At 43.8% G+C, this 15,573-nt stretch overlaps 1 protein-coding gene across 1 annotated transcript in view; it reads left to right on the top strand.

Annotated features, from left to right (window-relative positions):
• Positions 1-1,040: 1,040 nt before the first annotated feature.
• The window catches only part of pawr (PRKC, apoptosis, WT1, regulator), a 51,837-nt gene continuing 37,304 nt past the window's right edge, over positions 1,041-15,573 (top strand). The window contains exons 1-2 of the mRNA XM_068586589.1: positions 1,041-1,166; positions 1,444-2,138. Of these exons, the coding sequence (XP_068442690.1) occupies positions 1,566-2,138 (573 nt within the window). The 5' untranslated portion in view covers positions 1,041-1,166; positions 1,444-1,565. The remainder of the gene's footprint in view (positions 1,167-1,443; positions 2,139-15,573) is intronic.

Here is a 15,573-nt window from a genome sequence, read left to right as displayed (position 1 = left end):
CACACAAAAACTGATTTTTTCATATTTAAAAACTAACCCGTTTGTACAGTATGAATTCTAATTTGAGGTACTTTACTTGAGTATTTCTGAATGCCATTTTATTTGCTGTTACAATTAAAATATTTACATGCAGTGTATGATGAGCATTAAACTACAACGTTGAAACGCTGCTTACACATTGGTGCCTCGGGAATAATAATCCAATAATGTGAAACAAATTGTACTGCGATCAAAGGGGTACATAATTCTGAATATGTGTACTTTTAATTTTGAAACTTTAAGTACATTTTGCAAGTAACACATACTCTTACTTGGACTTAGTACAGTAGTCTCGTGCTGCAGTAGAGCCGCATACTTCTTCCACCATGAAACCAAGAACAAAGTAAAGATGTTAGGATGGAGCAAATTGCTAATTAACAAACATAAAACCAATAGCAGTAATACAACTTTGAAGAAAACACATACATCCATAAATACATACATGTACATAATAATGATAATAATAAGAGTGACCTTAACTCTAAGGTAAGTCAAAATATTATTTAAAATGCCAACAAAAAGGATGTGCTGATACGGCTTTATCTGGCCGTCCCACACTCTTTATCAAATTTATAAAAATAATAACAGTTAATACATTCTTTAAAAAAAACAAAAATATTGCATTGGCTTTCTATTTAGTCAACTATTCATTTTCAACATCTCTTGCACACGTTATTAAACTACATTGTGATTAATAAAATAATAAAAAAATACTACTTAAGTAGTGCTGCAAGAATATGAATATAGGGAAACTTTATAGCAACTTATACCAATAAATACCAATAAAGTTAATATTCAATAAAGCATGATATATACTACTTTTTGAATGAAAATAACACAAGAATGTTATAAAATACAGTAAACGCCTTTAAAAAGTAAAGCACAAGCCTCCGTGGGAATATTAAAGAACTAGTCAAAGTGACTGTACTTCCGGGCTGAGCGTCCAGGCGCTTCGGCTTCAGTCGGAAGTGTTCGGGTGTCGTCGGACTCGCCCGGTGCGCCAGAGGGCAGAGCGCCGAGCGCAGCGGTTTCACAGCGCTCGAGACCAGCGCCATTCATCTGAGAGGACCGCGGGCACACCTGGTCGGAACGAGGAGAGCAGCTCAGCGCCTGAAACAGCTCCACAGGTGAGTTTCCATCCGGTGTTAAACTTCTGGGCAACTTTTAAACACTTTACTAAGCACTTTTAGTCGATGAAAGATCACTAAAGTGGCAACTGGTTTTGCATTTAAGCTCGCAGCAAACTTTTTTTTGACGCTTTAAGGTTCTGCTCGATACGCGAAGTGTCAACGACGTGTCCATTTAAAAAGTCTCATTGTTTTTGCAAAAGCACCATGAATGAAACAACGCACACGCACTTTGAAGTGTTTCGTGACTTTTATTTCCCTTCCTACCTGTCAACAGCCCTCTGGTTAGTCACGTGAGGAATGCGGTGCCATTAAGGACAAAAGCCGAAACTTCAACCGCAACTTTGAACTGTATTTTCACCCAACCTATCAAAACAAACAAAAAACGGGGGGGTTATAATGGCAACGGGTGGATTTAAGCCAAACGCCACGACGGACTTCTTGGAGGAGTGGAAGGCGAAACGGGAGAAAATGCGAATCAAAATGTTGGGGGACATTGCCGCGGCCACTGGCGCGCCTTTGAGTGCCAGCAACCCAAACAACAACAACAGTAACCGCCACCCGGAGCTCACCAATAACAGGAGCCCGGACCGGAGCGCCTCCGCTGGGAACTGCCTCCCTCCCTCCTACGCGGTGGCTCGGTCCTCCTCCGGCACGGCTTTAAAGAGACCCGAGGAGGAGACGCACCACCCTGCCCAGCCTGCCCACCCCGCTTCGCCCACAGCCGCCACCCCGCCGGGGAGCAACCCGAAGAAGGCCACGCCTCAGACGGAGCAGGCTCAGTGTGAATCCCCGGACTCCTCCGGCCCCATGGCGTGCAACGACAGCGACAAGGGGAGCCCGTCGCCCAGTAAGGTCAAGGAGAAGAACAGCACTGGTCCCAGCGCGAGGAAGGGGAAAGGGCAGATCGAGAAGAGGAAGCTGAGAGAAAAGAGGAGATCCACAGGTGTTGTCAGCATACCATCCAATGAGGTGAGTCAGGCCTGCTTTAAAACCAATATATTAGGGAATCCCCTCCTGCTGGGAAAGCACCTTTTCTCCACAGAGAAGTTGATTAGATTTTAAGGAAAGAGTTGTGTCTGCTGTGGGATGATGTGTGGGTCCTTGTTGTGATCAGGTGTGTTTTCTGTCTTTGCTGCATGTAGCGTCAGAACACCTCATGTTGCATTGAGATGGCTGATTGTGAGTTTTACTGCTGCAATATCAATATTTAAAAACACAAACACAACTTAAATTCAATTTAGGGATATATGTTTTGATGCAATTCCTTTAATGTAGGTATTAAAAAAAATGAGTCGAGAGTTTATGAAGTGTGAACATTTATGCAGTTAGACAAAAGAAACTATGTTCATCTTCTATGAATTGATTTTTGAGTAATACTTAGGTTGTTTAGTGCATATATTGTCAACACACATTCTGAACTAGCATGCCACTCATGATGAATATGTCTTTATTCATTCATTTATTCTCAATTTACCAGTTCTCCCTTTGCATGTCTGACCTGTGATTTTACCCGGTGACGTGCACGAAGATGCCGATACATTTGTGATAATGTCAGCTGATCAAATTGGCCCATTTTTCTTTATTGATCAGGCCAACAAAAAGGAAATTATAGTCCAATTACTTGCCAATCGTAGCTCAAATAGCGGCTGGATGCCATTTCATATAAATTAAAGTAAATAAGATAGCAAGAAGCCAAACAGTGTTAAACATAAAGTTGTCTCCCTTCAGAAAGGCGTCCAGGCATTAGGTCAGAGGTTATTATTGCAATTTAATTTCAATGTCAATTCTGGGCTTAGTTTGTTCTGCCGTGCTAATTTGGATTGTGTTTTTTTTTTCGTTTCCTTGCTGTCTTTCTACTTCACGTCTCGGGACCAGATTGAATTTTTTTTCAAATCTAAGATATTTATACCTCGGAATAATTCAAAGAAAAGAAAAGCTTTCCAAAAGTTTCCAAATTCCTCCCATGCTCGTGTCTGGTTTAATTGAACCTCTGTGGCGAGAGAAAAGTAAGCGGCTCTCAGACGTTGGGAGACGAAACTGAGGGAGGGGTTGTGTGTGTGTGTGTGTGTGTGTGTGCGTGTGCGTGTGCGTGTATTGGAAGGAGGGGTTAGGGCGTTCTTGCCTAATTCCTGTAGTTCAGACACATGCAGGAACTCTGATATGAAGCGTTGGCCGCCAACAAGCCCTCGCCGGCCATTCCCGTGATTATGTACACTCGCTGTCAAAAAATAGTTGGAATAAATGTTTTTTCATTAAGGTGATGGTGGTGTTGCTCCATAACCACCCTGCTTCCCATATCGCCTTCTCTTACAACTTGGAGTTTGACCAGTTTTTTGCAGTTGGCGCTCCACATCCTGTTATTAGGTGCTCAGCAGTGCCGAGCAGAGCCGTTTGAGAACTGGTCCCGAGCCAGCCCGTAATGCTGGGCTTCAGCACTCTGGGCCGTGCCAGATATGTTAGATCGAGCCCATGGGCAGCTGATTATGTAGTAAAGTGGGCGAGCAGACTGTTATTTGTGGGGGGAGGTAATCTGATGAAGTGGTTGGCTGATTTGTGCGAGTGAAGCCGGGAGGAAGAACTGGAAGTCTCTGATCCCAACCAGAGGCCCGTGGTCTCAGTCTGAGTTTGCAAAAATGTCCCGGAGTTGTGCTCCTTATCAGCGAGTACTCTTAACAAACCACGAGGATCCCACCCGGCTGTGACGTCGGAGTGTCATGTGTAACATTCATCGAGTTCTGATGGGGAAACTCGAATGAGATAGTTGTTGGAATACTCTGATGGATGAGTATAAACATGCCTGATTGTTAATTAACGGCCACATGAGCAGGTTTGATCAGGTTGAGTTGTGCGAGTCGGTAAAATAAAGAATATGGGGAACAGAAAGCGTATCATTGGGTTATTTTTGACAATAATCTGCAGATTAATCAGAAATAAGAATACTTATCAGTTGCAGTGCTGAAGTATTTGCGTGATATCTGTTGCTTTCTACCTAATAAATGATTTAATTGATGTGTTAATAATGTTAATTGTCGAAAGGGCGCCTTCTCTCAGTAAAGCAGTCGACTCGTCGGTCGCTTTGGTTTCAGTTGACTAAAATCTATTTAGTCTAATCGTTGTTGCTGCTTTTTTCATGCTTAATGACTTATTTCCAATAAACATATGAGCACATCTTTGGTAAATCCAACATTTAAAGTAGTAACTCTTTGTAGAGCAACTACATTTTCCAGCTCTGTCGATCAACTCATCAACAAACTAGTCCCCAACATCATGCCAGTGTTAGTCAGCCATGAACGTCTTATAGTTTGGCAGCACGGCAATCTGAAAGCTTTTGGAACTCACGGCCGATATTTATTCCGTTTCATCTGCCGTTTCTCTTTCTCCTCCCGTTGCATAAAAAGAGGACCAAACTATGCAAATGAGGCCTCCCCACACACAAGCCCTCTCTTTGTGATGTGAACATGAGCGGACAGGTGTGAAAAGAGATGCCTGGGATTATCTCCCCGCTCGCTCTGTGCAGCATAATAGCCGCTGAGCGGGGGGTTTCAGAGCATCAGGGGAACCCAATCTTCTGCCTGTTCAGGCCATAATGGGCTGATAAAAGCTCCCTGCTTTCCTGGAGAAAGGACAGTTCTGCACGGCATCAATCAATACTGCCTCCCGGCGCTCCAGGAAGGTGTCTCCTTTCTCTCACCCTGCCCGCCGCCTCCAAACGGAGGCCATTGTTGTTGACGCTGACCTTTGACCCCGCTCGCGACGCGCTTACGCAACAGAGGAATGTGGAAACGACTAAGTGTGTGTGTGTGTGTGTGTGTGTTGGAGAGGTTAAGCATCGCCGCAACACTCGTCTGAAAATGTTTGAGGTTGTGATGTCAGCACGTTTTCCCACAGGACGCCGGTACGCGGTCCGATGGCTCATTGTGCGGCTTTTTTCTCTCTTTTCTCTTTTTTTTTTTTACGAGCTCAGTGAGTTATGAGGCCGCGGTCGGACACACAATGGAGAGTGTGAAGTTGTGTTTCATGTGGTGGCTGGATGTGCTGCTGCTGCTGGCGAGCGCTGAGCCCCTCGCAGCTATTTGTCTGCTGCGTCACCGAAGAGGTCAATAGGTTTAACATGCGATACTGTGCCGAGCGCTCAGGCAGCTAACGCTCTTGTGATAGGCGGACATGGCAGACAAGAGGGGTCCTTGTCCAACCTGACCCTTTGTTAATAAGTTTAATGTTATACAAACATATCTCTCTCAAATGCCACTGACCCGCTGTCAAACTCTGCTCAAACCCGCTGACCTTTCTTTTAGGTTCCAGCTGAGACCCCAACGTTTCTAAAGAAGCCAGACACTCAACTTTTTTTGGTTTTCAAAATGTGTAAAGGATATGATAAAGTACATTTTATGATAGTGTGCAGCCATTAAAAACAAGCCGATATACGATGTGTTACTGTCAGAAAACATGAAAAATTATGACTTTAACAACCTTAAAGCTGCTCCAGGGAGTAATAAAAAGGGAGAAAAATAGTTTTTGCCAACTTTATAGTTCAGTTTAACTCAAAGTGACATTTAAAGCCAACATTTTCATAAAAATAAAAAAAAAAAATACTTTGAATCTTGTTAAAATTGTGATTGAAAAAAAATACTTTGAATACTTCTATGCCAAATGAAAGTTACATTTTAATTTGGACATGTTGCATTCAAGTCTCCCTATTTCAGGGTATGCAAACGTGTGTGTCGGCCAACGTGTCTCATATCAAATGAGGCCGTACGCGTCGGTGAATATTGGCGTCAACTCGTTCATCCGCTCTCTCGGCGGCGCTGACGTGAATCGGCAAATGTGCCTTGTTTGTGCACAAATGTGTTTCTGCTCCATTTTATTCGGTGATGAAGTTCAGTGGAGGGTGAAGTTGTGTGTTTTGAAGGGAGGAGGAGGAGGCATGCTGGGAGCAGAGTTGGTGAAACAGTAGATTCTGTGCAGTTGCACAGACTGTGTGTTTTGACACTGGTTTAATAAAATGTGGGTGTTTTTCTTGCCTCCCACGGATTTGTGAGATTTGTATTCTGGTGTCGTTCCACTGACTGCTGCTGAGGCTCCCACAAAAATACTGTCTGAATAGATCTGCACCATATTTGCTCTTTTGTCCGTATGTTAAAGTAGATTCCTCTTTTCTGCTTGAGCGGCTTCTTTTACGCGTCTCGTTCCACACAGTGTGCATTCCTAATACTCCCTAAAATGTTTTATTAAATGAGCTTTGACACCTTCGACATCCCGCACAATGCACCCTGTGACTCACTATACTCCTAAAATCCTCACAGTTTGTTTATTGAATATAAAAAGGCCCTCTATTCACAGCTGTGCAAAAGACGGCAAGAATGTTAATTTTCATGTGGTGGAGCTTGTTTCACTTGCTGTTAAAAGCCTCTCCAAACAAGGTCACATCATCACAGTAAATACCACAGGGGTTTTATCATGGACTTAGGTAAGCAAAGAGCTATTTAGGCAGGGTGTTGTGTTTCCCTCTTTTCACTCGTCGGACAACAGAAAAAAGCTCAACTCTTTAATTAAAGCATATGTTTCTCCAACTGTTTCATTTTCCCCCGAAGCCAGAAGCGCCCAAGCAGAACAATTTAGTTTGGTCTACTTCCTGGAGTGAACTCTGGATTGTTTATGAGGGCCCACTGTCACTGAAAATATTTCAAAGGGGGGGGGAGCGGTGCGACTGATGGAAATAAAAGTCCCGTCTGAGCTGCTTTGTGGAATTTAAGGGAATTCCAAAGACGGGAAAGAAGGAGGAAGTGTCGTCTGCTTCCGAGATGAAGTCGTTTCCAGCTCGGGCCCTTTTTCCCCGTGGAGGTACCTCGGGGCCTCTCAGCACCTCGTAAAACACGCAGCGCCCTCGTAATGGGCCGTGGCACGTGGTTTTGTTCAGTTTGTCAGAGTGTTTCGTAAACTTCAGCTCCCATTAAAAGTGACCCCTGACTAGGTGAGGGGTCCATTATGCTGTCAGATGGCATCAGATCACTGGATTAGAGCGGAAGAGGGCTGTGAGAAAGAAATATGACATATCGGCCCACCAGCTCGTCAGCCACAGAAGGTCAAACCTCCTTCTCTGTTTGATATTTGCTTTTGGAGTTTTGTCCGGTATTTGCACACAAAGTTTAAAGTCCCTTTTTAAAAAATAAAAAAAGAATCATCCAGGTCACTGCTCTGAAGTTATGGCGGCTCAGGAGCTGTGTGGACCAGCCTGTAGATTATTCCCGAAGAAACAATGTTACCCCCCGCACGGCATGCGCAAGAATGCACAGTCATGCAAAACCTGCACTGCCTCGGAGCAGTGACGACGCATGCACAGACAGTGAGGGAGCGGGGGAGGTATGGAGGGAGGGAGGGAAAGAGGGAGAGAGAGCCTGCCGGTTTGGGACTCACTTCACCGTCCTCCATCAGCACAACTCAGATTAAAACAGTCAACGTCAGCATGGACGAGCGCTGAGACTGTGTTCCCAACAGAGCAGCGTCAGGACTCTGTGTTTGTGTGAGGCGTGACTCACCTCTCGCTGCTACCGCCCGAGTGACAACGACTGCTGCCTTTTGTGGCTAATCTTTTAACTGCCGAGTGCGTACACATCCAGCTCATACAAGCGTGGCCTCCGTTCACTATTGTCGTGCAGTGATGTCAACTTGAAATCCTAAAGTTAAACCCCCTTTGAGCAGAAATGATTGATCCTCTGGAATGTCCATCATTCTCACGTTGAGTAAACTGGTTGAACCCAGAGTGCCCGTGCAAATGTTTAACCCAATCCAACCCAAAACTATGTCAGAGTGAATAGCCCCGTCGAGGTCACGTCAAACTCCGAAAAATGTTCCTCCTTTTGTTTAAGTTAATTTCCCCATTTAGTTTCCAGAGCGCCTGCTGTTATTCCCTTCCTCGCTCGTTTCCCTCCCTCATTACCAGCGTTCACGCTGGGATCATTAACGCGAACCCGGGGGTGTGTTGTGGTGACTGACATGCAGCTTATCGAAACGTACCGTTTTGGGGTTTTAATCTTGGCAGTTTACGGGCGGCGTGCCCGAGACGAGCGGTAATCGCTTTCACGCTTCCAGTTTTCAGGAAACGTGTGGTTGTTTTTGGGGCGGAACTTTCTCCGCTTTTGCCGCCGGCCATCTTGCGAGTCTAGCATGTTTTCTTGCAAGGTCAATAAATACATATTCTATATTAAATAACCACATGATAAAGTCTAGTCAAGTTTTTTTAATCCTCCTCTGTATATTAAATAAAAGGGATTTAAAAAAAAAAAAAATTCTAATTGACTTAATAACATTCTTGCAAAAAGTGAAGAGAGAAAAAAGCATATTACCATCTGCACACTGACTATGTTCACATGCATGCACCCAAATACAGAGTAAGTAAGGAAATGGTTAAATTTCTTAGTATGCATTTGTTATTATCAGTTCAGACGATATATCATTAAATTCTCATATATTTAAAAAAAAAAGAGGATACATTACTTTATTTTTTTCAACATTTAAGTGGTGAAGATGTCAAACCTCCACCAGGTCACTCGTTTTAAATTTGTCCTTGAGATACGTCTCCGATAGTTTTGGTTGAAATCTGACCAATTATGCATCAATTATCACTTTACGTGCAGCACATGTTGAGTTATATCGTATATAATTCAGAACCCAGCGGCGTCTGAGCGTTCACAACAGTCCTCTGCTCACTCTGCCGTTTTATCGCATGAGGGACAATCAGCCTCAGTTGTGTTTGTATGAGTGAATGCACACCAACAGACTGATTCTGTCTGCGGTTAACAGGTTTCACGCACTGCCTCTGTGTTATGTCACCCTGGATCGCGCTCAAACACTTTTCTTCCGATGAGCGTCGCTGTAATCTGACAAGCGGATTTTTATCCACGTGTAACCGAAAGCTGCTCCCGAGGAAGGATGAATAAAACATCTCCTCCTGCCGGCTAAGGAGGGAAAGCGTAGGACTGACGGCTGGACGGGTCGAGGGCTTTTGAGTCTCACCAGTGTTTTTGCTCCACTTCGTACTTCTTACCCTGCAGGGGACACAACTTAAATGTTCACAAACTGAGCTGCAAGCAAAATATTTCACTAATAAACTGCACTGGTGCTCTTGGCGCTCGTGTTGCCCTTGAAAGAAAACAACGAGGATTTTTTAGAGCCAGACAACGTAGATTTCTGTGGTAATTCCCCGGCCCCCCTCCTCCTTGAGTGAAAATATTTTCAACACCAGCGGATTGATTCGATTTGACTGAATATTAGATACATGGACAGGATTTTACCACAGAAAGTCCCTCTTCAAAAAAGGACACAATATCAAAACCACCGCTCGCTGAAAGCAGCCCAGGAATTCAGCTGGAATGAATACGTGGACCTGAACTGCACCGGGCCTTCATCTCTCAGCCTTTCTTCCTGACAAAAGGAGCCTGAAGCTCGCTTCGGGCCTACCTCTTACCGAGCTTTTGCCTTGAAGCTCCACTGTCTTTGTGTTTGTGCACGTGTTGTGTTTACCCATGTTGTGTGCCACTTGACACACAACACCGGGGGAGGGAGAAGTGATCCCATACCGACCGCAGCGCCGACAAAATGCCTCGTTTGATCAGTTCAGCGCTCTCTCCGTTGCTGGCAAATTACTCGTGGCACTTTGGTTTTGAGGCTCTGTTGTATAATGTGTGTTGTACACATGTATGTACACTCGTACTTCATCGCCCCTCCATCCCATATACAAGGGCAAAGGGACGAGGCGGCTCGCGGTGTTTGTTGTGAACTAGGAAAGCTGTATACGGTGTTCCAGTGAGTAATGAAAAGATTTAAGGTTTTTTATTAATCGCAGGTAAAGTAATACACCTGATGGAGTAGAGGGAGAATTACGAGATACTGTATTTTTAATGAATGCGGCTCCTGTTTAGACCGTCATCTGGTTGGATAAATGAATCGTTAATCACGTCTTACCTTTTGCTTTGTGGCAGTTGATTAAAGAAGCGCGTCATAATGTCGGGAGAACAGAAAAAAACACATAAAACCCTGCTAAACGATTGATGAGGGGAAACCCTTCATTTATACAATGGATAGTTTTTAAACCATGTAGAACAGTATCACTAAAAAACATAAAAGCATTGGACATTGCATTTAGTTTAAATGTACTTTTACATCGTTGGATTAAATACCAGCACAAGGCAGCACCTGCACTTTACGATATTACCTCATTTACATGGAGAAAACCTGACAATTTACTGGGATGTGTGAAGGCGATATATCCTGTCAAAGCGGTTCTAGTTCCAGCATGTGGTGAGAAACACCTGACGTAGAACCTGTTTGACCAACACGTCTCTCCTGTTGCGTGTAGAAAAACCAAATGAAATGACCAACCTCCGTGAGGAGGATGTGAAGATGTCGTTTGTAACGTCGCACAAACCACCAATAGTTGTCAGACTGTGCTAGAATAAGCTTCTGTCCAAAAATGTTTTGTGTTTTATATAAAAAATTTGAAATACCAGAAATGGGAAAAAGTTTTGGAAGGTCATGTTTTTTTTAAAAAATACTATGAGATGTAGAAGATTCTAAAGAGTCTCTCTGACATATCTATAGGCAAACACAGTTAAAAATTGAAGTATTTGACTTATTGTGCAGGTTTGCAAGTGATATTTTGTGTCCATCTATTTTCAAACTAACATCCAGAGGTTAAAAAAAACTCTTAAAAGCACACAACTCCTCACCATCTCCTCCTTTTTTTAAACAATGATGCCGATTGATCGCTTACAAATGTCCGAGTTCGTAATTAAGCGTTTGCTAATGGAGTGGGTGAACACGGAGGCGGGGGTTCAGTCCCGGCTAATCGGCAACTAATCGTATTTGAGATATGAAGATGCGGAGCAAACATGGAGACAAATACAACCCCGAGACAAATACAACCCGAACTAGCGCCAAGTTGTCAATCGTGTTGGCGCTCCCTCTTTGTGGACACGGATACAGTCCAGTGCAAACACACAGTCAGGGCAACGATGGGCCGTTTCCATTCCAGCACCAGCGGGGAAGAGAAGAAGTCTCCGGAGATGTTTGCGGGGCAGCAAATACTAAAGTTTGATCTGTTTAATCACTTAACCTATTGTATTTAATTGTGTGTTAACTTGACAAATGTGTGTACTATTGAGGTGCAATGTATAAGATAGATGGATAGATGTAAACTTTATTCATCCCCAAGGGGAAATTAGTTTCTCACAGTAGCAAGCAAGTTACATAGAAGTCACAAAAAAAGATTATGAGATTATTATTTAAACTGAACGTCAGCATTTTAACTCTCTGAGGTCATTTTCTCGCTTTCATATAATTTCTCCTCAGTCCTTGTTTTCGTCTCAGTGACTCTTCAGTTGGTGACATCCTGTGCTCTGCGTCAGCCTGGCTGGTGTCAGACCTGTCCGACAATAAACAGACGAGAGCGCCTTCACTTCCCGCCTTTCTCACAAGATGATGTCATCGCGGATCATCAAACGTTTTCCCCGTGCTTTTGGTTCTCGTTTGACTCCTATTAACCTCTGCTGTGTTTTCCTCTCCTGTTGCTGCGGATGTTTTCGTGATGACTTTGCTGATTCGTGGGCGTGAACCTCACCTCGATAATCAGGTCATCGGTGGTTATTGCTCCAGAATGCCCGGCATGTCGTTGACAACTCACCTTCAAACAAACTGTCCGGGTTAGACGGGCTGCAGACGGACTGATACTAAATAATGCATCGTGTTTGTTTGATTTTCTTCTTCCAGGAGCGGCTCTCTGTTGTACACCGTGCTCTCTGCCCTTATGCTGATAGCGTTTGACATTCACAAATTTATTGAAGATGCCTGTCGTGATCAGGATGGAGCAGGAACTCGGCACTTTAATTTGTGTTGACTCTGATCTCTGACCTTCACACATTGGTCCAATCAGCCCCCCTTTCTTTTTTTTCGTGCTTTTCTTATCACGCTGATTTTTATCCGTGACGATTTGAAGGTTCAAAGGTTGGAAAAACAACACTTTTTTTTTTTGGGTGCTGTATTTAAACTACTTTACAGATTACCGACAAATCTGCTTTTGCTTTCCGGTTCCTTCTCAGAAAGCGAGAAGAGCTGGAGCAGCTCGTCAGATCTGCAATGTATCGAAGGAGAACACATTTTACAAGATTTTCTGTGCACTGCAGACGGAGCATGTCGTGCCATGTTTTCCTCCTGGGGGGTCTAGTGACGATGGGTAGAACGTTTATTTTTCAAGGTCGATATCGATTATTAGCATATTTTCTGAGAAGAAATATTTGCAGTAAAAATTAAAATCTTAGTGTCAAAGTTTTGAATAACACAAACTTAGTTTGATTGCCTTTGAATCGTATGTTTAATTCAATCTTGCAAAGGAGATTTTACTGCACTTTAGACTTTTCTTTAAAAGAAACGGGGAGAAAGAGAGACAGATGGACAGATGGAGAGAGAATACACAAACGCTCTCTGATCTTGAAGCGGAGTGTCCATTTACAATCCTCTGCTTTCATCAGTGAAGTGGATGAACCGCGCTGCAGACGTGTCCAATGTGGGTTGAATATCGCACGGTCCAGGTTTTATATACGTCTGATGTGTGAAATGTTTGTGTCCCCGCTGTGCTTCTTGTATACCAGCAGGACACACTGTAACTTCAGTGTGTAGAGGACCGTGATGTGTTATTGTTGGCAATATCTGCTGCCTTACGTAGCTCTGGCACAGAGAACTACAGCTTGTGACGTGTTACCAATCAGGTAATGCTGTGGGCGGGACTTGCTAACTACTATCAAAGCATAATATCACATTTATTTGATAAATTAAGCGTCGTCCACACCATATGTCGACTATGCAATGATCACAGCAGCTGTTTTTTCTGCTTTCTCCCCTCACGTGATAGAAAACTGTTGCATGATTGATGCTGCTTTTAACTGTTTTTTTCCTCTCTTTTGTTCTTCGGCTGTCCGGCCACGAAACGGTGTCGAAACCCTGAAGTGAAAGTTGAACAGGCAGGTGTGGAGGCGTTTCAGTCATGCCTTCGTGGAAGAAAAGCCGAGCGGCCTCTCTCTGTGGCATTAACCTTCGCCTGCGGCAATGGCGGCCTCCTAAAAGATTCATAGCCAATGAAACTCCTCAGTTCAGCGTGACAGATTGGATTCTCGTCACAAGACGGCCTCGTCGATTGTATGCTTGTTTTCCGTTTGCATTTTTGTCTGGTCCCTTTCCTTCATATGTCATCCACCTTCTGGATGGATGCGTATGGTGTATTTTCCTTTTTCCCTTTTGTTCTCTCTTTTTTTGATTCTCATCACAAATACCTCCTCATTAATACATCAATGTGTGTGTGTGTGTGTGTGTCCTCTGCACCCTCTCCTCTCTCTTTCTCCTCCGCTCTATCCGCTGTTCAAATGTGAGGCTGTCCAGAGCAGGATGAGCGGCCCGGTGTGACCGGCTCCGTCTGTCCACGGGGCTGGATTCATCTCCCTCGTGTCAGTCATGAGAGGCCACGCAATGGAGTGCAAACAGTCGTCGACCCGCCATCGCGTAGCGTTCTGCGTGCACACCCGGGACTCCACTGAATGTAGACAGCTCTGTTTTTGGCCAACAAAGCTCCATAAACAAAAGTGGTTGGTTTGAGGTATTGGATTAGAAATGGTTTCCTTCTGGTCACCGAAAATCGGTTGGTTTGGTGGGAGCGATATCACCTGGAGGGGTAACGGCTACCTGAGGAAAAACCGTTCCAGGAAACACCCGACCTCTCGAGTTACAAGCAAGTTTGTTTGCGGAGATTAAGTCTTGATCGCTGTATTCACGAGTGCAGTTTAATCTGATTTATTGTTCTGGAAGTGATTAGTGCATTCGTCATATTTTCAGTTTGCAATTGTATTCATTAAAGGGAGAGAACTTGCTCGTGAATATACATTTGGCTATCTGGAGGGACACGCAACAACAAGTCAGCAGTTTGATGGCCTCCTGGATCAGGAAACGTGACTCAACAAGTCATTCATATTTGGCTCGCCTTCATGTTTCTCATGCAGGCTCATTAGAATATATAGCCCTTCATTAAATCGTGTGAACAAATACTTCACTGGCCTTCCAAACAAACACACCTACATATTTTGCTTCTATTACCTCATGTAGAGAGCATTATAATTCATTATGGGAGTCGTGTGTGCGTTTCCAGCTGCTTGTCACTTCCACGTCGATTGCTAATTGTCAAAGCAGATTGTTAAATAACGCGCAATTGCTGGTTTTCTTTTATGATGTAACTTGCTCACTGCGTCAGCACAGAAGGTAGTGCCGCAAAATCAGACAAATCAATTTCTCCAGTTTACAGGAGCGCAACCGTGCGATCGCGGAGTGACAAAGTGAAATTGAATTTCTTGTTTGCCGTGCTCGCTGTCTGACAGTTGCGTGGATCTTGGCAGAAAACAGTATTTACATACTGCCTGCTCTTCCTCTGCAAACCGGTTTTTCATTTCCAAGCTCGTGTACTCATGTCCCATCGTGTGCTCGTCGGCTGTCACGATCCACCTTTTTTTTTTTTAAAGTAGATATAGGTCTGAATTGAGTCTGCGTGGTGAACAGGCAGCAACCTTTCCCAGCTAGTTAGCGGCTGGTAGGAGAGTTCAGACGGTGCTTAGCATGACTCACGGTTTGGTGTCTGCCAGCGGACAAACACAATGGCCTCTGTACACAATAGTCCGGCCTCCCTCCCGCTGGAATGCAAACCATTTTTCAACAGTTTCCGATACTGTGTATCAGAGTATTGTGTTACTGAGCAAACAGGCAAGGTGCCCTCCACAACGCACACCTCCTGACCTACAAACACACACGGCATACTTTTTTTTTACATACATGTTAAATATGATGCTAATCTTTGGTATCAGTCAGTTGATGGTAAAGTTCAGGAGTTTGGTTGTTTGTGAATTAAATGGGAATGTTTTTATAAGAAGGCCCACTCATAAAGGGTTTATTAGGGTCTGACTTTATTAAGGGTTAATTAAAGATTCACTAATGCTTCATAAATCAGTTTTTTAGTCATTACTACAAACAGTTATTAGGCTGCTGTGTTGAAGCTTTGAGTTTCGAAAGGTCTTCGTAGCCATCTTGGATTTTGGCCGTTGCCGTCTTGCTTCTTTGTAGCCAGAAGGGACATGAGAGGGTGGAGCAACAACCGAATGCTGAATAAGATATTTCCAGGCGACCCAAACAAACTATCAAAATCTCCAAGATCGGAAAACACAGTGGGAAGCGGCCCGTCAATCCCACGGTTAATTAAAAATAAAAAAAAGAAAATACGAGAGAAGAGCACAGTCAAAAGAACAAATAAAACTAGACTGTCGCTCCTTTTTTCACATTTTTTTACATGTTTTTGTAAAGGAAATTTTCTTTAAACAGG

This window comes from Clinocottus analis, unplaced genomic scaffold (assembly GCF_023055335.1).
Source record: "Clinocottus analis isolate CAN_PGR_092001 unplaced genomic scaffold, fCliAna1.0.p SCAF_20, whole genome shotgun sequence".
Lineage (NCBI taxonomy): Eukaryota > Metazoa > Chordata > Actinopteri > Perciformes > Cottidae > Clinocottus > Clinocottus analis.
The sequence above is the reverse complement of the archived record's forward strand: the minus strand, read 5'-3'. Positions and strand labels throughout refer to the sequence as shown.